Raw genomic sequence first — 22,816 nt, 5'->3', positions numbered from 1 at the left:
AAATAACAGTCAAAATGTATTTGTGGCAAGCACTGCTTACTGTAAAAAAAAATAAAAATGTAAAACAGAAAACGCTCCAAATGTATTACAATAAATGTATGGGAAACACTGCTTTAACAATCAATGAGTTAAATTTTTACAATATGAAAAAAAAAACACGCTGTAGCCCACATATGACCCCTTGGTCGCACTTTGCACACCCCTGGTTTATTTCTTAAAAACACCTACAGTGTACATGTGTTTAAATGAAGTGGTTTTCATTAGTGACTCTCATGCGTCTCTGTGGAATAAAATAAGAAAAAAGAAGGCATAAAAGACATCCTGCTGGGACTTATTCAGGTGTCTTGCATCCCCCCCCACTGCGAGCGTGTCGCTGTGGACTTTTTAGCATCCCTCCTGTGAATATCAATGACGTTATCAGCGAGACACTCCCGCTGCGTCGCTCTATGATGTCGCGTGCCGTCGCCTCACACGTCCTTGTCAAAATGTGGATGTGTTTGATTGACAGCTCTTTGCTAAAACATTACAACACGTGGAAGGCAGTCAGCGGCTCTGGTCCCGCCCCCCACCAGCCAGCGTTTCACGACTTCTCGGGCCGTGAAGGTCGACGCTGTCCACAGCTAGCGTTTTGTCTGTTGTGGACGTTTATTTACGTGCCGTTTTGTGCTGACGAGCAGCAAAAGCCAAGACACCAAGTGCATTAAAACCCTCCTGCGTTGCCATCATTAAAAAAGAGAAAGAAGCGCGTTTATCCGCCTGGCAGAGTAACCGAGCCACACGGGAACCAGCCCAGCCGCTGTTAATGAAAATAAGACGCGTCCGTGTTATCTGCGGCCCGCTGTGATGCCAGCAATAAGCCGTGAAGTCTTGATAGCAAAAGAGCTTACGTCTGCTTTAGCGAGCAGAGGACACTCCAACTCTTTGCTATTAGCGCTTTTTTTCTTATTTCAGCATACAAAGAATATCTCATCACTGACTCTGATTGTCTCGCACAAATCCCTTAACGCACATGGGGAGGACGGAAGAGCTCACTGGGGCCAAAATAGGACCAGAAAATACGCTTAGAGCAAAGAAACTACACGCTAACACGTGCTAAAATATGCTAGGACGCGGTAGCACACTAAAATTAAACCATGAATGCGCACCAACAGATGTTAACACAAGCTACAACATTCCAGCACGGGCAAATGAAAACAGTAACACATGCTAACAGATTATTAACGCATGCTAATGACATGCTGGCACAGGAAAATTAATAAATGGCCACACGATGGCACATTGTAGTATGAGTAAGTATACTCTCAAGTATTTATGGAGGCTATCAGCTGCAAACAGACATTATCACATATAACAACAGTATGACATACAAGCAGGTGAAAATGAATGATGATAACACATGCTAGCACATTTCTATCACACGATAACACACCTTAACAGATATCAACCTACACAAGCTAACAGATTTGGCAAATCAACACACTCACACATGCTAACTCATGCTAACTCATGCTAACATGCTAAGATACGCTCACCACTGTGAACTTGTGGTGACAAAAGCCAACAAATTTTAACACGTGCTCGCACATTTATGATATGCTGGCACGGGCACATGGACACGATAGCACATTGTGACATGAGCTAACAGGTACTCACATGTACCGTATTAGCAGATATCACCCACGCTCCAGTATGACACGCCAGCATGCGCAAATTAATGATTATGCTAGCACATTTCCAACACATGCTTACAGATATTGTGCTAACAGACATTTGTGCTAACAACGGCATAAAAATATTAACTCGTGCTAGCACATCTATGACATGCTGACATGGGCACATGGACACAAGATAGCACATTCTAACATGAGCTAACAGGCACTTACGTGTACAGTGTTAATGGATGCTAGCGCATGCTAACAGCTATCCTCTGCTAACCCACGCAACAGTATGGCATGCCCCGCACGCAAATCAATAAATGCCAGCTCATTTCTAACACATGCTAACACACTTTCACAGGTATCAACTCGGGCTAACACATTCTAAAAAATACAACACTAAGATAGACTAACATATGCGGAAATCAATGCATGTCCAGTGTTAACATGCTAGCTGATATCAAACACACACCAAGACATCGTTTAACATGCCGGCACGGGCAAATTAATAAAGTAATACAATATAAACTACACAGATATCAACATATTAACACATGCTAGCCCAACCATGATGTGCTGGCACACGCTAGCACACTCACATGCACAGTAATGCTTGTTAACACACACTAGCATATATTAACATGTGCTAGCCTATGCTTTGACGTGCTGGAACAGGCAAATTAACACCCGCTAACACACATTAACAGATATGAACTCAATAAATAAAACATGGAAAAAGTTGATACATTCATTTCAGAAGCGATAAAAGTACAAAAAAACTGGACAAGACAAAGATAGCATGCTGTTAACATGTGAGGCACATAAAAGTGCTGCTTTTTCCCCATTGTTAGCATCCGTCTTTTGTCTCTGCAGCAAACACTGTTGACCTTGGTCTCTATAGCAACCATCCACATAAAGTGTCCGGGCTTTTTTTTTCTTTTTCTGTAAGCACCTGAGAGTTTTCTGTGAGTGGCGGTGGGAGGTAGCGAGCCGGCGGGCGCCATAATTGGGCGTCAGATGGCGACTGTAATAGCGAACGCTCGGCGGCACGGCGCTTGATTACACGGCGAGGCTGGCGAACGGCGCGAAAAGGAGAACGAGGCGGAGCGCTGATGGAGTGAGCGACGCGACCCACCGGCGGGGGCTCTTCTTGAACGGCACGCGGGCAAATTAAAACGCATGATGGAAGACTTCTCGCCCCGTCAAATAGCGGGAAGAAAGCACTTGTGACAACGTGATTCCTGATGTATTGATTTCCAGCTCCTTTGACCGAGGCCGCTTTGGAAAGAGCGAAGCAATCTCAGAGTTTGTTGGCCGCGCCTCTAATCCCCCAGCCAGTGGACAAACACACACGCTGGTGTACAAACACACGTTCCCAGTGGGAGCGCACTTTTTTTAATCCTCAAATAGAGCGCCATAAATCACAGGGCGCTCAAGTCGCTGCCCGCCTCGTCTTCCGCGGATGAAAAGCTCCGGTGGCTGGCACGTTAATGACAATTTACTGCAGCGCTCATGCGGGGAGGCCGCCGTCCGCAGAGTGTCCTCCGCTTTGGATTGATTTTCACTTGCGAGCTAACTGTCACGCTAACGCATACAATGCTAACATACTAAGATAGTAGACTGGCAAGTCAGACTATTTTTTTAAGCTACATTTTTACCCATATCTAGTAAATAGTCTATTAAATAGTCTATCGTAGCTGCCAGCAGGCCAGCATATGTTGTGTTTTCATGCTAGTATGCTAGTTAGACCAGCGTATGTTGCGTTTCCATGCTAGTATGCTAATTAGACCAGCATATGTTGTGTTTTCATGCTAGTATGCTAGTTAGACCAGCATATGTTGCGTTTTCATGCTAGTATGCTAGTTAGACCAGCATATGTTGTTTTCATGCTCGTATGCTAGTTAGACCAGCATATGTTGTTTTCATGCTAGTATGCTAGTTAGACCAGCGTATGTTGTGTTTTCATGCTAGTATGCTAGTAGCTGTGTTTTCATGCTAGTATGCTAGTTAGACCAGCGTATGTTGTGTTTTCATGCTAGTATGCTAGTTAGACCAGCATATGTTGTGTTTTCATGCTAGTATGCTAGTTAGACCAGCATATGTTGTGTTTTCATGCTAGTATGCTAGTTAGACCAGCATATGTTGTGTTTTCATGTTAGTATGCTAGTTAGCTGTGTTTTCATGCTAGTATTCTAGTTAGACCAGCGTATGTTGTGTTTTCATGCTAGTATGCTAGTTAGACCAGCATATGTTGTGTTTTCATGTTAGTATGCTAGTTAGCTGTGTTTTCATGCTAGTATTCTAGTTAGACCAGCGTATGTTGTGTTTTCATGCTAGTATGCTAGTTAGACCAGCATATGTTGTGTTTTCATGCTAGTATGCTAGTTAGACCAGCATAAGTTGTGTTTTCATGCTAGTATGCTAGTTAGCTGTGTTTTCATGCTAGTATTCTAGTTAGACCAGCATATGTTGTGTTTTCATGCTAATATGCTAGTCAGACCAGCATATGTTATGTTTTCATGCTAGTATGCTAGTTAGACCAGCATATGTTATGTTTTCATGCTAGTATGCTAGTTAGACCAGCATATGTTGTGTTTTCATGCTAGTATGCTAGTTAGCTGTGTTTTCATGCTAGTATTCCAGTTAGACCAGCATATGTTGTGTTTTCATGCTAGTATGCTAGTCAGACCAGCATATGTTGTGTTTTCATGCTAGTATGCTAGTTAGCTGTGTTTTCATGGTAGTATTCTAGTTAGACCAGCATATGTTGCGTTTTCATGCTAGTATGGTAGTTAGACCAGCATATGTTGTTTTCATGCTAGTATGCTAGTTAGACCAGCGTATGTTGTGTTTTCATGCTAGTATGCTAGTAGCTGTGTTTTCATGCTAGTATGCTAGTTAGACCAGCGTATGTTGCGTTTTCATGCTAGTATCCTAATTAGACCAGCATATGTTGCGTTTTCATGCTAGTATGCTAGTTAGACCAGCATATGTTGTGTTTTCATGCTCGTATGCTAGTTAGACCAGCATATGTTGTTTTCATGCTAGTATGCTAGTTAGACCAGCGTATGTTGTGTTTTCATGCTAGTATGCTAGTAGCTGTGTTTTCATGCTAGTATGCTAGTTAGACCAGCGTATGTTGTGTTTTCATGCTAGTATGCTAGTTAGACCAGCATATGTTGTGTTTTCATGCTAGTATGCTAGTTAGACCAGCATATGTTGTGTTTTCATGCTAGTATGCTAGTTAGACCAGCATATGTTGTGTTTTCATGTTAGTATGCTAGTTAGCTGTGTTTTCATGCTAGTATTCTAGTTAGACCAGCGTATGTTGTGTTTTCATGCTAGTATGCTAGTTAGACCAGCATATGTTGTGTTTTCATGCTAGTATGCTAGTTAGACCAGCATAAGTTGTGTTTTCATGCTAGTATGCTAGTTAGCTGTGTTTTCATGCTAGTATTCTAGTTAGACCAGCATATGTTGTGTTTTCATGCTAATATGCTAGTCAGACCAGCATATGTTATGTTTTCATGCTAGTATGCTAGTTAGACCAGCATATGTTATGTTTTCATGCTAGTATGCTAGTTAGACCAGCATATGTTGTGTTTTCATGCTAGTATGCTAGTTAGCTGTGTTTTCATGCTAGTATTCCAGTTAGACCAGCATATGTTGTGTTTCATGCTAGTATGCTAGTCAGACCAGCATATGTTGTGTTTTCATGCTAGTATGCTAGTTAGCTGTGTTTTCATGGTAGTATTCTAGTTAGACCAGCATATGTTGTGTTTTCATGCTAGTATGCTAGTCAGACCAGCATATGTTGTGTTTTCATGCTAGTATGCTAGTTAGCTGTGTTTTCATGCTAGTATTCTAGTTAGACCAGCATATGTTGTGTTTTCATGCTAGTATTCTAGTTAGACCAGCATATGTTGTGTTTTCATGCTAGTATGCTAGTCAGACCAGCATATGTTGTGTTTTCATGCTAGTTAGACCAGCGTATGTTGTGTTTTCGTGCTAGTTTGCTAGTTAGACCAGCATATGTTGTGTTTTCATGCTAGTATGCTAGTTAGACCAGCATATGTTGTGTTTTCATGCTAGTATGCTAGTTAGATCAGCATATGTTGTGTTTTCATGCTAGTATGTTAGTCTGGAGACCAGCACGACCAGCACATGTTGTGTTTCCGTAGCTGGACGCATGGACCAGCTACCAACCCGAAGACACAACGTATACTGGTCATGCTGGTAGCTGGTCTATGCTGGTCCTCCAGACCACGAAAACAATGTATAATGGTCATGCTGGTAGCTGGTCTATGCTGGTTCACCAGACCACAAAAACACAACTTATACTGGTCATGCTGGGAGCTGGTCTATGCTGGTCTTCCAGACCACGAAAACACAACGTATACTGGTCATGCTGGTAGCTAGTCTATGCTGGTCCTCCAGATCACAAACACACAACGTATACTATTTGTGCTGGTAGCTGGTCTATGCTGATTCTCCAGACCATGAAAACACAACACATACCGGTCATGCTAGGAGCTGGTCTATGCTGGTTCTCCAGATCATGAAAACACAACATATACTGGTTGTGCTGGTAGCTGGTCTATGCTGGTTCTCCAGACCACGAAAACACAACGTATGCTGGTCATGCTGGTAGCTAGTCTATGCTGATCCTCCAGATCACAAAAACACAACGTATACTGGTCATGCTGGTAGCTGGTCTATGCTGGTTTGCCAGACCACAAAAACGCAACTTATACTGGTCATGCTGGGAGCTGGTCTATGCTGGTCCTCCAGATCACAAACACACAACATATACTGGTTGTGCTGGTAGCTGGTCTATGCTGGTCCTCCAGACCATGAAAACACAACGTATACTGGTCATGCTGGTAGCTGGTCTATGCTGGTTCTCCAGATCGTGAAAACACAACTTATACTGGTTGTGCTGGTAGCTGGTCTATGGTGGTTCTCCAGTCTAGTAAGACAGCGGACACAGGCAGCAAAGCACCCTATGGTGTGTTAGCATGTTGCTAACCGTAGTAAAAGTAAAACAACAGCTAACCTCCCTCATCATCTTTTATTATTTGACTGTTTTAGTCAGCGTTTGTCTTGTCTACAGGTGGAATGGCTGAAAAACGACGAGCCACTGAGCTCCGGCAGCACCGTGGCTGACACAAAAGGCGACCACAGTCTGATTGTCTCGCAGGCCCACCTCTCGGACTCAGGAAACTACACGTGTGTTGCCAACAACATCGTTGCCAAGCGTCGCAGTGCCACGGCTGCAGTCGTAGTCTACGGTGAGTTCATCAAAGATGTTTCTAGTGCTGTTTACTGATGATTGAGCTTGATGTCGTGGATGCAGGAAGGAATCAGGTCCAAAATGTCCAAATTACTATTACCAATAATTAGCATAGTTTACAATCTAGGTATTCACACGACATATTGAAAGGCCTACGCACCTGCAATGTAGCATATTTTTTATTGGATTTATAATTCCATGTATTTACATTGTATGTAACAGTCTAGATTGAATGGTCTGCACACCTCAGAAATACTCTATGCTATTCTAGAAGGCTGTAACCGAAGCCTCAAGTCAGTCAACAAAAGTGAACGAAGCGATGTCTGCGTTGGAGGAACGGGTCAGAAAAGAAAATGGCTCAGTAATTTGGGGGTAGTTCGAAATAGTGACCATCAAGCACCGTAGCACTACCAATCTTTTTCACCACCTGACAACTTGGTACAAAGTCCAGTAGGAGCCTTCACTTCACAAAACTTCACTTCCTGCGTTCTTCATGTAAGGACCATTGCAACAGGGTGTGGTAATACAAGAAAATGGATTGTTTTACATTAGGGCAGGGGTCTCAAACTCAATTTACATGGGGGCCACTGGAGCTAGGGTCTGGGCAAGGCTGGGTCTTATCAGGTTTTCAAAAAAAAAAACGCATTTATTAAAAACAGAAAAATATACAAACTTTTTCAGTGCTTTGGTTCTGATTTTCTACAATAAAAGCTGTGATACAACATTCCACTGTTCTCAAATATCTTAATTTTTATTTTTCTGCACAAAATAAGATGAAAAATAAATAAACAAATCAAGAATAAAGAAAATCAATCAATCAGTAATAAATAAATATAATAATAAAACGGCAAATAATAACAACTTAAGAAACCACATATAGTTGGTGGGTAGACAAATTATTTTTTCATATTAAAATGAACAAAGCATTATTAGAGCCCTGTAGACATGACAAAACACGACTATAGTCACATTTATACTCTTTTTATTTACAACATATTGCGCAACTGCAGGGTCTTGAGACACATGCTAACTCGGAAACTAGAGAGCTAGCGACCTAAACGGTAGTTATTTCCTTTAAACTTAAAAAGCCAAAAACTTACCACTTCCACACGGATAGGGAGGATAACTATTAACAGTTATTTAACCTTTAACATGAACATTAATCAAGCGTAATAATTTTTTCTGGGTACATGATACCATACAGCATCCATATCAAACTTGCGCGAGTTACACTAACATTAAACTTTCATATCAAGGCGGGGGCCTCAAACTAGTGTCCTGCGGGCCACATTTGGCCCGCGGGCCGCGTGTTTGAGACCCCTGCTTTAGGGGCTATTTTTATTCATTCATTCATTTTTTACCGCTTATCCTCACAAGGGTCGCGGGTGGTGCTGGAGCGTATCCCAGCTGTCTTCGGGCGAGAGGCAGGGTACGCCCCGGACTGGTGGCACATATAGACAAACAACCATTCACACTCACATTCATACCTATGGACAATTTAGTTTTGCTAATTAACCTAGCATGTTTTTGGAATGTGGGAGGAAACCGAAGTACCTGGAGAAAACCCACGCATGCACGGGGAGAACATGCAAACTCCACACAGAGATTTGAACGTGTGAGGCCTGCACACTAACCACTCGTCCGCCGTGCAAGCGGCTATTTTTATATACTACGTTTTTATTATTTTAGGCCTTGTCCACATGTATCATGGTATTTTTAAAATCACATATTTTCCCATCTCCGTTTATAAAAAAAATGGTGTCCACACAACCTCGTATTTAAAAAAAATAGTCATTAGGATGCCAAAATTGTAGGTAGCAGCGGTTCTTAAAATTCTATCCAATCAGAATCATCCTCTGTCATCCTGTCACTTCCCTAAACATAAAACACAACTCGTTCATGTGGACTGACAAGGAGGCAGAATTACTTCTAAACGTTGTTTTATAATACTAAGCCCTTCCGTGAGGTACCATATTTACATCATATTTAACTGTCTGCACACCTCTGAAGTACTGTATTTTACTTTTACACCATATTTGAAGGGCTACGCATCTCTCAAGTACCATATTTTACGTCATGTTTGAGGTCTGCGCATCTCTGATGTGCCGTATCTGACATCATATTCAAGCGTCTGCACATCTCGGAAGTATCGTATTTTACATCACATTTGAAGGTCTGTGCATCTCCGAAGTACTGCATTACGCACCCCTGAAGAACCGTATTTTACATCATATATTTGAATGCCTGCTCACCTCCAAAGTACCCATTTTACATCATCCCCTGAAGTACCATATATTGTATCAAATTTGAAGGTCGATGCACCTCTGAATCGATGTATTTTACATCATACACACCTACAGTATGGATTACTGTATTTCACTTTTACACCATATTTGAAGGTCTACGCACCAATAAAGTACCGTATTTTACTTCATTGTTGAAGGTCTATGAAGTATCTTATCGTATTTCACAATTTTAATGTATTTCATTTGAATTTCTGTGTATTTTATTTGTGTATTTTAAATCATATTTATGGTCTTCTTCCTGCTTGTCAGTGAATGGAGGCTGGTCGTTGTGGACCGACTGGTCGCCGTGCAACGTGCGCTGCGGTCGCGGCGTGCAGAAGCGCTCGCGCACCTGCACTAACCCGGCGCCACTCAACGGTGGAGTGTTCTGCGAGGGAATGTCGGTGCAGAAGAGCAGCTGCACGGCACAATGTCCGGGTAAGCATGACAGCCGCAGCCATGTTTCAGCATGTTGGATTAGCATTAGCTCGGCTAGCATGTCTTTAGATGATGATGGTGCGCTTGGTTGCAATGCGGCAGTGGACGGCGGCTGGGGAGAGTGGAGTGAGTGGTCAGCGTGCGGAAGCGACTGCGACAGGAGGCGGAGTCGAGAGTGCACGGCGCCCGAGCCCAAACATGGAGGACGGCTGTGCGAGGGCGTGGCGCTGGCGGCGGACAACTGCACGGGCGGCCTGTGCACACAGAGTAGGTGGCACCGCCATGTTCAAGCTACCGAGTTGGCGGGTCAGAGGGCAGCTGATGGGATGTTTTGTGTTTTTGCAGATGGGAGACTTCTCCATGACGCCAAGCCTCAAGGTCAGTGTGTCTTTCCAAACGTGTGTTGTTTTTGTGACTTTGAAATAGTCATGTGTCCTCATGCAAAGTTCTGATAAAGTCCGTCATGAAGATTTGTCTTCTTTGTTTGTTTGTCCCCAAACTTTACGAGCCCTCAATTAACCTGCCACAGGAAATGTTGCCTATTTTCTCCATTTTGTTCCCATTTGAGCTTAAAGGATTTCTCCCAGCGTCTCGTTTGGATCTCATTATCTTTCTCCAACAAGCTCGCGGCCCAATTGATCCTGGCCCGCTTCCGAGTTCTGCTGGGACCAGCTGAGCTTTGTCATTGTGCATTTAGCTCCTTTAATGGGCACTTTGCTCACAAAGGACCCAAAGTTAGCGTGTTGTAGATAAGTCTCACGTGCTGGCTGGGTTCTGATGCCATCCCGAGCGAGCTTCCTCATTAAGACGGAAGAAAGACCAAACAGGACCTTCTAAACAGGACCTTCTACCTGCTCCCTCGACTGTTTCCTTTGTGCCTGGTCTAGTTCTTCAGAATTCTTGTTGTGCTTCCAAGGCGTGGAGAGCAGCAGCGATGTGGCGCTCTACTCGGGGCTGGCAGCCGGCGTGGCGACCGTGGTGCTGCTCATCATTGCCGTCACCGTGTACCGACGCAGCCGCAGTGACTACGGCGTGGACGTCATCGACTCATCCGCGCTCGCCGGAGGATTCCAGTCCTTCAACTTCAAGACGTCCCGACAAGGTCAGGCCACGCCGAGGAACTTTTATCACATGATCACGACGCTAAAATGAGACGTGACCATTGTTGAAAGAAAAGACATCGGTATAACTAACTGCCAATGTTGTTGTGCGCCACCAGGTTAGCATCTCGCAGAAGTCGATTTACTAGTTCGTAAACAGGAACTCTTAGCTTAGTTGAGTTCACACGTTTTCCCGTTTGTTCCTCACATGTTCCAGAATTAAATATTAGCCGGGGCTGCACGGTGGACAAGTGGTTAGCACGCAGACCTCACAGCTAGGAGACCAGGGTACAATTCCACCCTCAGCCATCTCTGTGTGGAGTTTGCATGTTCTCCCCGTGCGTGCGTGGGTTTTCTCCGGGTACTCCGGTTTCCTCCCACATTCCAAAAACATGCTAGGTTAATTGGCGACTCCAAATTGTCCATAGGTATGAATGTGAGTGTGAATGGTTGTTTGTCTATATGTGCCCTGTGATTGGCTGGCCACCAGTCCAGGGTGTACCCCGCCTCTTGCCTGAAGACAGCTGGGATAGGCTCCAGCACCCCTCACAACCCTCGTGAGGAAAGGCGGTAGAAAATGAATGAATGAATAAATGTTAGCCTGACTAGGCTAGAAAACACAGCTAGCAAAATGTTAGCATGTCGCTAACAGTAATAATAATGATAAACTCATGTTCTGTTCTCCTGTGTGAAGATCCTTTTTTTTGTAATTCATTCAAAACTAAAGAAAATAGCTATCAGTGGCAGCTAGCCCGTTAGCTGCTAACTAGCTTAGCGTTCCACAGAACCACCCTTGCAGACCACTGAATCACACCATAGTGGGTGTGGTCGGCCAAGAGGAGAAGAATGCAGATTTACCTCGTTTTATATCGATTTATATCGTTTAAGTTGATATTTATGGCGTATTTCATGAAAAGAAACTTTAGTGCCCCACTGGGATCCAGAACCAGTATCAAAGTCCAGTTTGTTTGTCCAGTCGGCTAAGGAACAACAACTAATATTATAAGAAGAGCGAGTATTATTGTTATGATTTCGTCCTCCTTACTGGAGTGCAAGAGAGACACATCTACTGACATTTATGAACATTTAATGCCTTGTGTTTGTGTTAAATGATTTAAAAATGTCAACAAAAAGCTCTAACATGAAGCGTGCATGCGCATGAATCATGCATGTGTGCGGAATGAATAATGAATCTATTTCATCTATTTCATCTTTTACTTGACGCGTAAAAAGCTGGCATGTTTTAATAAAGATGTGGTTGCCACAGAGATTTAATTTCCATAACGCAGCCTTCAATCAACAATAAAGCTATAAGTCATATCACAGTCAATGCATGGATGGCCTGCTGTTGGCCTTTTCTGTTGTATTTCAGTGTATTATTATTATTTGTTTTATGGGCCCGTCGCTCCAAACACAAAAGACATCAGGTGCCTGCTGTGTATTTGAAATGTTTTTATATGCAAATAGGTTTTGATAATGTTAGCTTTTCAGGTCACCATGGCAACAGCATCACATTCCTGTCTGTTGTCTGCAGCCAACCCCCTCCTGATCCACTCCTCCATGCAGCCCGAGCTGAGCGTGTCACGCACCTACACCAGTCCGATGTGTTTCCACGACTCCATGGACAAGGAGCTGATGGCCGAGCGTTCACTCCTCGACCCCTTGCCTGATCTCAAAGTCAAAGGTCAGAGAAGCATTTGAACTATAGTGCTCATTAACGCTAACATAAACTCATGGGAGGTGGAAACAGGAATGGACTCGAACCGGTGAATCAGCTCGCAAAGATGCAACTGAATCAATCTAACAACAGGAGTCCCAGGAAAAAGTGAAGCTAAAACATGCTTCATTTAGGTTAGCGCGCAGGCCACACAGCTAGGAGACCCGAGTTTGATTCCATCCTTGGCCATCTCTGTGTGGAGTTTGCATGTTCCCCCCGTCCATGCGTGGGTTTTCTCCGGGTACTCCGGTTTCCTCCCACATTCCAAAAACATGCTAGGTTAATTGGCCACTCCAAATTGTCCATAGGTATGAATGTGAGTGTGAATGGTTGTTTGTCTATATGTGCCCTGTGATTGGCTGGTGACCAGTCCAGGGTGTACCCCGCCTCTCGACCAAAAGACAGCTGGGATAGGCTCCAGCACCCCCGGGACCCTCGTGAGGAAAAAGCGATAGAAAATGAATGAATGAATGAATGAATGTTTGTTTCTTTCGGCTTTTTCCTGATTACGGAGTCACCACAGCGGATCTTTTTTAATAAAGATAATATTTTCGTATTTAGAGTATTTAACACCTGTTTATGATTTTCTAAATACGTTTTTTTTTACCATTATTCAAAATGAAATAACATGAATTTACACCCCATAGTTACCTTTACACTCTCACAAGAGATGATAGACAGATAGCTATAGAACTTACAGAGAAAAACAGATAGGTAAATGCTATGATATCGATATCAACCAATAGCGCATTTTTACGTTGATATAGGGTCGATAATTATCGGACATCCCTACCAGTTTGGATTTTTAATGTGAATGTGATGCATCCAGGAAGTGATACACCAGCAAAACATGACATCGCACAAGTGAACATTACCCCATTTTGTGATTTACGTATTTCAACCGGAGTCAACATTTCTTGACTAAATGATTCCACATGACAATATCCGAGAATGCATAACAATTGAAATCTGTAAAGAACAAACAAAACGTGTACATAAGTTGTTCATACAGAACGCCACACTCAAGGATAGAAATGTTTGAAGATTGGATCAAAACAACCTTTTCAGATAACAATCAAAAAACTATTTTCATATGTGGAGACTTCAATATTGATCTGCTGAATCTACACAAGAACAAGGTAACTGACGATTTTATAGATACAATGTACAGCTTAAGTTTGTTTCCCAAAATCACCAGACCAAGTTGAATAACAAACCATTGTGCCACTCTAATCGACAATATATTCACCAATGATTTTGATAACAAAACCACTAGTGGCCTGCTAATCAAAGACATCAGCGATCATCTTCCTGTGTTTACAATTTATAACCATCATTACAACAACAGACAATGGAAACTACAAAGACTGTCCAAAGACTACGTTCTGAGGACAGACTCAACGCTTTCAAGAAGGATCTGAAAGAACAAAAATGGGAGTGTGTGTACAGTGCCAAATACGTGGATGAAGCATACGAATACTTTCTACATACTTATATGAAGCTGTATGATAAGAACTGTCCCTGGAGAGAAAAGTCAAAGAAGCAAATGAAAAACAACCAGCCATGGATGACAAAAGGCCTTACTAAAGCTTGCAAGAAGAAGAACACACTATACAGGAAATTCATCACTCAACAGACCAAAGAATCAGAAAGAACATACAAGACTTATAAAAATAAGTTGACTACAATCCTAATAGCATGTAAGAAGGAATATTATAGCCAACTACTAGACAAGCACAAAAACAATATTCAAGCAACCTGGGGCTACTAAATAGTATTATCAGAAGAAGACAGACTACCCTAATTATTTCATGGTGGGAAACACCAATAATGATGATATGGATGAGACAGTTGAAAAGTTAACTACAGTTAACTACAGTTAACAGTTGAAAATAACTACTTTGTCAATATTGGTCCCAAACTAGAAGAAGGGATTCCAAAACAAAGGACAAGCGAGGAAAGGAATGAAACAATAGAAAGGAATCCTAATTCTATCTTTCTGACATCGACCTTGTCAAAAATTGTAAAGCAAAAACATCAACTGGTTGTAATGAAATCAAAATGGACACTATAAAAACGGTAATCAACGAGATCGTAGAACTGCTGATGTACATCAGCAATTTATCGTTTCAGACTGGAAGATTTCCCCAAGAAACAGCAAAGGTTGTTCCAATTTTTAAAAATGGTGACAAACACCAATTTACAAACTATCGGCCAGTCTCCTAACTACCGCAATTCTCCAAAATTATTGAGAAGCTATTCAACAACAGGCTGGATAAATGTATGAATGTATGAATGCGAACGAATTACTATCAGAAAGTCAGTATGGATACAGAGCTAACATTTCTACCTCCATGCCACTGATCAAAATTACGGAGGAAATCACTAACGCTATAGATCATAGGAAGTGTGCAGCCGCAGTATTCATGGGTCTGACAAAAGCCTTTGATACAATCAATCATGACATCCTAATAACTACATTAGAAAGGTACAGAATAAGAGGATTGATTCTGAACTGGGTCAAACGCTACTTAGCTGAAGCAATACGTAAAGCTAGGAAAATACACATCTGCAAGTTCATATCTTACGTGCGGAGTTCCCCAGGTGTCAGTACTGGGACCAAAACTGTTCAACTTGTACATCAATGATATCTCCAAAGTCACAAAAGACTTAAAGCTGGTATTATTTGCGGATGATACCACTGCTTTTTGTTCTGGAGGGAGTACAGATGAAATCATTAGAAAGGTCAGAGAAGAAATGGTTACACTAAAAAGATGGTTTGATGATAATAGATTGTCCTTGAACCTAAGTAAAACTAAAATCATGCTGTTTGGTAACAGCAGAAAGGACACACATCAGCAAATACAAATAGACGGTGTAGACATTGAAAGGGTGAAGCAAAATAAATTTCTGGGATCACAGTAGATGAAAATATGAGCTGGAAACCTCATATTACAAATATACAACATAAGGTGGCCAGAAATATTTCAATATTGAACAAAGCAAAGTTTGTTCTCAATCAGAAATCACTCCACACTCTTTATTGCTCTCTGGTTCTACCATATCTTACTTATTGTATGGAAATATGGACTAATAATTATAAAAGCAATCTTCACTTGCTAAATGTACTACAAAAAAGGTCAGTAAGGATAATTCATAATGCCGCCTACAGAAAACATACTAACTCCTTATTTCTAAAATCACAAATACTTCAACTTAATGATATAGTTCATCTTCAAACAGCTAAAATAATGCATAAGGCTAAAAATAACCAATTAGCTAAAAATGGCATCTAATACTTCTCTACAAGAGAGGAGAAATATGATCTCAGGGAAGAACTACATTTGAAACACTTCTATGCTAGGACGACGTTAAAAAGCCATAGCATTTCAGTATGTGGAATCAAACTATGGAATGGATTGAGTAAGTATGGAGGACCAAAACTGCCAAAATAATAAATAAATAAAAGTGGAAATAAAAACAAAAATGAAAAAAATTAAATACAAAAAATAAATATAAATGGAAATAAAAACAAAAATATATTTTTTTTAATTTTTGAATCTTGTTTTTTATTTTTGTATTTATTTTTGCTTTTATTTATTTATTTATGTATATATTTTTTTATTTTTGTTTTTATTTCCATTTATATTTATTTTTTTATTTATTTTTTGGTTTTTTTTTCATTTTTGTTTTTATTTTCACTTTTATTTATTTATTTATTTATTTATTATTTTGGCAGTTTTGGTCCTCAGAAATGCAGAAGGAAAAACTATTCAAATGAGGGGGCGGTCCTAAGTGTGTCTTGGGTTGAACTGTTCGCCTATTGGTTGATCGACATGTGAGTGCGAAAATCGACTAGGTATGCCTGCAAACAGCCACAGCAAGAGGAAGTCACCACACCACTCTCGTCCGATTCGTCCGAAGTTGAAGCTTGTGAAAGCAGAAAGTAAAGAAAGAGTCAACACACCTGAACTGGAATTAAGTAAAAGCGTAACACATCAGCTGTTTCATACTTACCACGTTCCAAATCATCCAAACGATTGGCAGCGTCCCTGAGAAGCTCGGACACCGACTTCCTGGTGGACCCCGCCATTATTGTCCCGGTAAATGTATACTTTTCTCCCTGTATACTTCCTCTTGCTGTGGCCGTTTGCAGGCATACCTAGTCGATTTTCGCACTCACATGTCGATCAACCAATAGGCAAACAGTATTTTAACTGTATTTTATGACCAAAAAAAAATAACAGGGTACATTTTATGTATTTCTAATGTGTTTATTGACAGCTCCAAATGAACAGAAAATGTAAATCATGTTAAGACACTACGCATGTCTCATAATTACCAGTCTCTTTAATAGTAGCAGAACAGTCGAATCACACTTTCACCATGTTTATGAGCCGTGAGGGGTTCCGTGACACCACATAATTTTTTAACTTGAATTCATTGTTTTGAGTGTAGATGTTTTTTCTGGGACTTTCAAGCATACTTAAATGCAGCAAACTGTACTTCCCACTGGGACTTCTGCTTGTGAGTGATAAGAATACCCACTTACTGGTTTTCTTTGTCTTTCTGTTTATTTAGACCATACATACACTCATAATAAATACATTGTTGTGGCGCTCAGAGTGTTCCTGAATGCACCTTGCTGTGACAATTACTATTTTACAAACAACTAGTGAATTCTACTTTGCCATAATGCATTCAGGTGTCTGCCGGGGGTGCTGCAATGACGTCAGCCTCCCTGTGGGCTCCTCTGACTCCATCCTTTCATTCTTTCATTTATTTTTGACCGCCTATCCTCACGAGGGTCGTGGGCCGGCGCCTATCCCAGCTGTCTTCAGGCGAGAGGCGGGGTACACCCTGGACTGGTCGCCAGCCAATCACAGGGCACAAAGAGACAAATTAACCTAGCATGTTTTTGGAATGTGGGAGGAAACCGGAGTACCCGGAAAAAACCCACGCATGCACAGGGAGAACATGCAAACTCCACACAGAAATGGCCGAGAGTGGAATTGAACCCGGGTCTCCTAGCTGTGAGGTCTGCACGCTAAACACACACCCCCTGACTCCATCCATCCATCCATTTTCTATGCCGCTGGTCCTCCAATGAAATGCTTTGCTCAGACGAAATGCATTATGGGAAAATATACATTTATTGTTTGAGTGTTAAGTTGCTGTGTGATGAGTTGAGCGTTCTTTGTAGAGATGACACCGTGAGTCAGACTGTTATATCCTGCAATTTCCAGTGGGTTGACAAGCTTGTTGTGAGTTTTTTTTCGTAGCTCATGATTGGCTCCTGTCAAATGAAGAACTGCATGGTTCTCATGGGCTCGTGCACACCACAACATGTATTTTTATGATGTTGACATGTTTTTCTCTGTAAGTTCTATAGCTATCTGTCTATCATCTCTTATGGGAGTGTAAAGGTAACTATGGGGTGTAAATTCATGTTATTTCATTTTGAATAATGGTAAAAAAAAAACCTATTTAGAAAATCATAAACAGATTTTAAATACTCTAAATACAAAAATATTATCCACTGTGGTTACTCCGTAATCAGGAAAAAGCCGAAAGAAACAAACATTCATTCATTCATTCATTTTCTACCGCTTTTTCCTCACAGGGGTCGGGGGGTGCTGGAGCCTATCCCAGCTGTCTTTTGAGCGAGAGGCGGGGTACACCCTGGACTGGTGGCCAGCCAATCACAGGGCACATATAGACAAACAACCATTCACACTCACATTCATACCTATGGACAATTTGGAGTCACCAATTAACCTAGCATGTTTTTGGAATGTGGGAGGAAACCGGAGTACCCGGAGAAAACCCACGCATGCACAGGGAGAACATGCAAACTCCACACTGAGATGGCCGAGGGTGGAATTGAACCCTTGTCTACTAGCTGTGAGGTCTGTGCGCTAACCACTCGACCGCCGTGCCGCCCATGAAACAAACAAAATATAGAATTTTGCCTCTGGGAATTTGACTTATGGCAGTCAAGTCTGGAATCAATTAACCACGATAAAAGAAGGATGACTGTATCAGTAAAGGTAGAGACAATCATTGAGAGCTAGCGGCCGTCCCAGCAGATCTTTCACCTTAAAAACTGTCAAAAAATCACCCAAAAACCTCAAATCCAAGAATGGTAAAAAATCAATTTTAGCGTAAAAATGTGTAATGGCCCGTTCTTCTAGGATAAAATGTATCATTCAGTCATGTACAAACTGAGGAAGCAACAAAGATAAATGTCATTAAATAGGTATTATAATAATTATTTACCTTCAAAGCCAAGCGAGGCCTCAGGCAGTCCTAATTTACCATATGCACAAAAAAATAACGTGTGCCATTCCAAAAAGCTTAAATATAAAACATCATTGAAGTGTCAGGCCGGTGGAGGAATTTCAAAGCCATGATGTGCGTCTTTATCAGTGTGTGCATCAGTATGCTTTGCTTTCTCCTTCTGCAACCAAACGGTCTCTAATGCCGTGATGGATTGAGGACAAGTTTTTTTCCACCGATGGTAAGATGGTGTCGTGTTAAGTGAGAAATAACATGACGGCAAGATCACGCGTCGTCATGCGTCGTGGACTCTCGAGGGTTATCAAAACATGAGCTTTTGCGAATGAGCTAGCCAGGTTTTCCTCGGACTATGGTGTGTTTGATGTATTCTGTTGCATATTCATGGTCTGTTTTCCTGCTTCCTGATCCCGTGTTCCTGTTTTCCACTTCCCATGGTGAGGTTGCCTTCCTAGCCTTCTTCTTATTTGGGTTCTTTGACTTTTTGTGTGTCGTGCCGCTCCATGCAAGCTTATGTTTTGTTAATTGAAGACTTTATTGACACGACCTGAAGCCATGTCCTTGCGCCCTGTGGTAACACCAATCAGAGACAAACATAAAATTCCTCATTAACTCCTTGGCCTTCATCCCAGCGCTGACATTGATTTCATTTGGTGTGGTTGTCATTAAAGTGCTTTATAAATAAAGTTGCTATGCTGAACATATTCATTCACATTGTTTGTGTTTAGGGATGGCCGACGTTCCAGACTTCCACCCTCAGACGTTCCCGAGGGGCCTGACGCCAGACTACCGGGGTGTTGGCATGGGTCCAACGCTGGGTCGGAGAGAGAAGAACCTTTTGGGCCCGCAGGCGGCGCTGTCCGCTAGCAGGCCTCGGCACAAGGCCGCGGCTGTGTTGGGTCACACGGGAGGCCGGCTGGTGGTGCCCAACACAGGTGGGGGGCTCCGCCTTCCCCCGGGCCAAAACAGCACATCACACGGACACTTAGCGCTCCTTGAGACGCGGCGTTCTGCATTTTGAGCGTGTTTGACCTTGTCGTTATTGGCCCGCAGCAAAAGTATGAAAATGTCATCCATCGAGCGAGAACATTAATTTTTTATTCACTTCTGAGATGAAGTTGAACAGCTTTGCCTTCCTTCTCATCCTCCTCCGCCATCCGTCACACGCTTGAATATTTACTCCCATTATTGATTGCATGCTGGCATTTTTTATTATTATTAAAAATGTACATCATGGTACCATCATAAAAGAACAGATTACATTTTTGTATTAGTTAGAAGAATATTAAAACTCGCGTGAGCTGATAAAACATGGCGGACTGAGGGGGGAATGACGTTTTAAATTCCAACGTAATAAAAATACGATGAATCTGTTCCAACTTTGGCCAAAGACAAACTTTTTACAGGTTCGTCGTATTTCGTTTTCTTTCATCATGTTTCCTTTCTTTTTATTATGTTTTGTTTCAACTTATTGCGTCAGCTACGATGCCATACGATATTATACGGTACTATACGGTACTATACGGTGCTATACGGGGCTATACGGTGCTATACGGTACTATACGGTACTATACGGTGCTATACGGTACCATACGGTGATAAGATCACACGGATTGGGCATTGCACACCTAAAAGTACCAAAATAACAAAGAATGCTAGGATGTACGTCATTTTTCAATTTCTTTAGGCTTGGATGCTTGGACATTTAGGCTAGCACGTATGTCATGTTTCGTTTACGCAAGTTTCTTTTCAATGCAGTGCTATCACATGTTTCAATTTATTTTGTTCCGTTTCGTCTTGTTTCATTTAGGCTAGGAAGTATATCATGTTTCTTTTAGGCTAGCACGTATGTCATGTTTCGTTTAGCCAAGGAAGTATGTCATGTTTCTTTTTAATGCAGAGCTATCTCATGTTTCACTTTATTTTGTTCCGTTTCATCTTGTTTTGTTTAGTTTAGGAGGTATGTCTTGTTTCGTTTAGGCTAGCATGTATATCATGTTTCCTTTAGGCTCGGAGGTATGTCATGTTTCAATTTATTTTGTTTCATTTCATCATGTTTCATTTACTGTAGATTAGGTGGTATATCATGTTTCTTTTAGGCTAGCAAGTATGTCATGTTTCGTTTAGCCAAGGAAGTATGTCATGTTTTTTTTAGGTGCAGAGCTATCTCATGTTTCAATTTATTTTGTTTTGTTTCGACTTGTTTCCTTTGTTTCGGTTAGGAGGTGTGTCTTGTTCCGTTTAGGCTAGCAGGTATGTGATGTTTCTTTTACGCTGGGAGGTAGCTCATGTTTCAATTTCTTTCCTTTTGTTTTGTCATGTTTCATTTAGTTTAGGAAGTATGTCTTGTTTTGTTTAGGCTAGCAAGTATGTCATGTTTCGTTTTGGCGAGGAAGTATGTCATGTTTCATTTAGGCTCGGAGGTATGTCATGTTTCAGTTTTTTTTCCGTTCTGTTTCGTCATGTTTCTTTTAGCCTTTGAGGTATGTCATGTTTCAATTTATTTTGTTTCGTCATGTTTCGTTTACTGTAGGTTAGGAGGTATGTCATGTTTCCTTTAGGCTAGCACGTATGTTTTTTTTAACCAAGAAAGTATGTCATGTTTCTTTTAGGTGCAGAGCTATCTCATGTTTCAATTTATTTTGTTTCGTTTCGTCATGTTTCATTTAGTTTAGGAGGTATGTCTTGTTTCGTTTAGGCTAGGAAGTATGTCATTTTAATTTAGGCTCAGAGTTATGCCATGTTTCAATTTATTTTGTTTCGTTTCATCATGTAGGTAAGCAGGGATGTCATGTTTCTTTTAGGCTAGCTCGTATGTCATGTTTCTTTTAGGCTAGCATGTATGTCATGTTTCATTTCGCCAAGGAAGTATGTCATGTTTCTTTTTGGTGCAGAGCTATCTCATGTTTCAATTTATTTTGTTTTGTTTCGTCTTGTTTCGTATAAGTTAGGGGGTATGTCTTGTTTTGTTTAGGCTAGCAGGTATGTCATGTCTCTTTTACTTTGGGGGGTATGTCATGTTTCAATTTCTTCCATTTTCTTTCGACATGTTTCTTTTAGGCTAGGAGGTATTTTTTGTTTCCTTTAGGCAGGAAATATACCATGTTTCCTTTAGGCTAGCATGTGTGTCATGATTCGTTTAGGCAAGGAAGTATGTCATTTTTCATTTAGCCAAGGAAGTGTGTCAGGTTTCAATTTATTTTGTTTCATTTCATCATGTTTTGTTTCGGTTAGGAGGTATGTCTTAGCCTTCCTCCTAGCTTAAATAAAACATGAAAACAAAACCAAAAAATTGAAACATGACTTACCTCCAAACTTAGATACTTCCTAGCTTAAATGAAACTTGACGAAATGAAAAAAAAATGAAACATGACCTACCTCCTAGCCTAAACGAAACATGACATACTTCCTAGCCTAAAAGAAACATGACATACTTGACATGACCCAATTCTTTTGTTTCATCATGTTTTGAGGTATATCATGTTTCAGGGGTTGTTTTTTTTCATTTCATCATGTTTTATTTAGGCTAGGAAGTATGTCATGTTTCGTTTTAGCTAGGAAGTATGTCATGTTTCTTTTAGGCTTGGAGGTATGTCATGTTTTCAGTTTCTTTAGTTTCGTTTTGTCATGTTTTCAATTTCTTTAGTTTCGTTTTGTCATGTTTCGTTTAAGCTAGCAAGTATGTCATGTATGTTTAATTTTGCTCTATTTTGCCATGTTTAGTTTATTTTTTCTTTTGCCATGTTACATTTTGTTTTATGATTTGTTTAGTTTTCTTTTGTGTTTTTTTGCGTCATATTTGACACCAAACGGTACAATGATAAGCTCACACGGAGCAGTATGACACTCGTCAAGTCAAAGTACCAAAATAACGAAGAAGGTGCAATGGAAACCCACAGCTGACCATAGTCAAGGAAAACTAATGAAGACAGGTGTGCCCCCCCCAGCTCCCGCTGACCAGCAGGAAGGTAATGCATTCAGTCTAAACAAGACACAATCCTGTTATTGTACTCATTTTGAAATTCTTATAA

The 22,816-nt window shown here is 41.2% G+C and overlaps 1 protein-coding gene across 2 annotated transcripts in view; it reads left to right on the top strand.

Moving 5' to 3' along the window:
• Positions 1 to 22,816, top strand: part of LOC131106719 (netrin receptor UNC5D-like) — a 198,388-nt gene that overhangs the window by 151,653 nt on the left and 23,919 nt on the right. For both annotated transcript variants that reach the window (XM_058056062.2, XM_058056063.2), the window contains exons 5-11: positions 6,769 to 6,946; positions 9,504 to 9,671; positions 9,774 to 9,938; positions 10,017 to 10,049; positions 10,588 to 10,773; positions 12,306 to 12,455; positions 19,514 to 19,720. In XM_058056062.2, the coding sequence (XP_057912045.2) occupies positions 6,769 to 6,946; positions 9,504 to 9,671; positions 9,774 to 9,938; positions 10,017 to 10,049; positions 10,588 to 10,773; positions 12,306 to 12,455; positions 19,514 to 19,720 (1,087 nt within the window). The remainder of the gene's footprint in view (positions 1 to 6,768; positions 6,947 to 9,503; positions 9,672 to 9,773; positions 9,939 to 10,016; positions 10,050 to 10,587; positions 10,774 to 12,305; positions 12,456 to 19,513; positions 19,721 to 22,816) is intronic.

The sequence above is a fragment of the Doryrhamphus excisus genome, linkage group LG19 (assembly GCF_037039965.1).
Source record: "Doryrhamphus excisus strain RoL-2023G ecotype Guam linkage group LG19, RoL_Dexc_Guam_v1.1, whole genome shotgun sequence".
Taxonomy (NCBI): domain Eukaryota; kingdom Metazoa; phylum Chordata; class Actinopteri; order Syngnathiformes; family Syngnathidae; genus Doryrhamphus; species Doryrhamphus excisus.
This window is presented reverse-complemented; position numbering and strand designations above follow the sequence as displayed.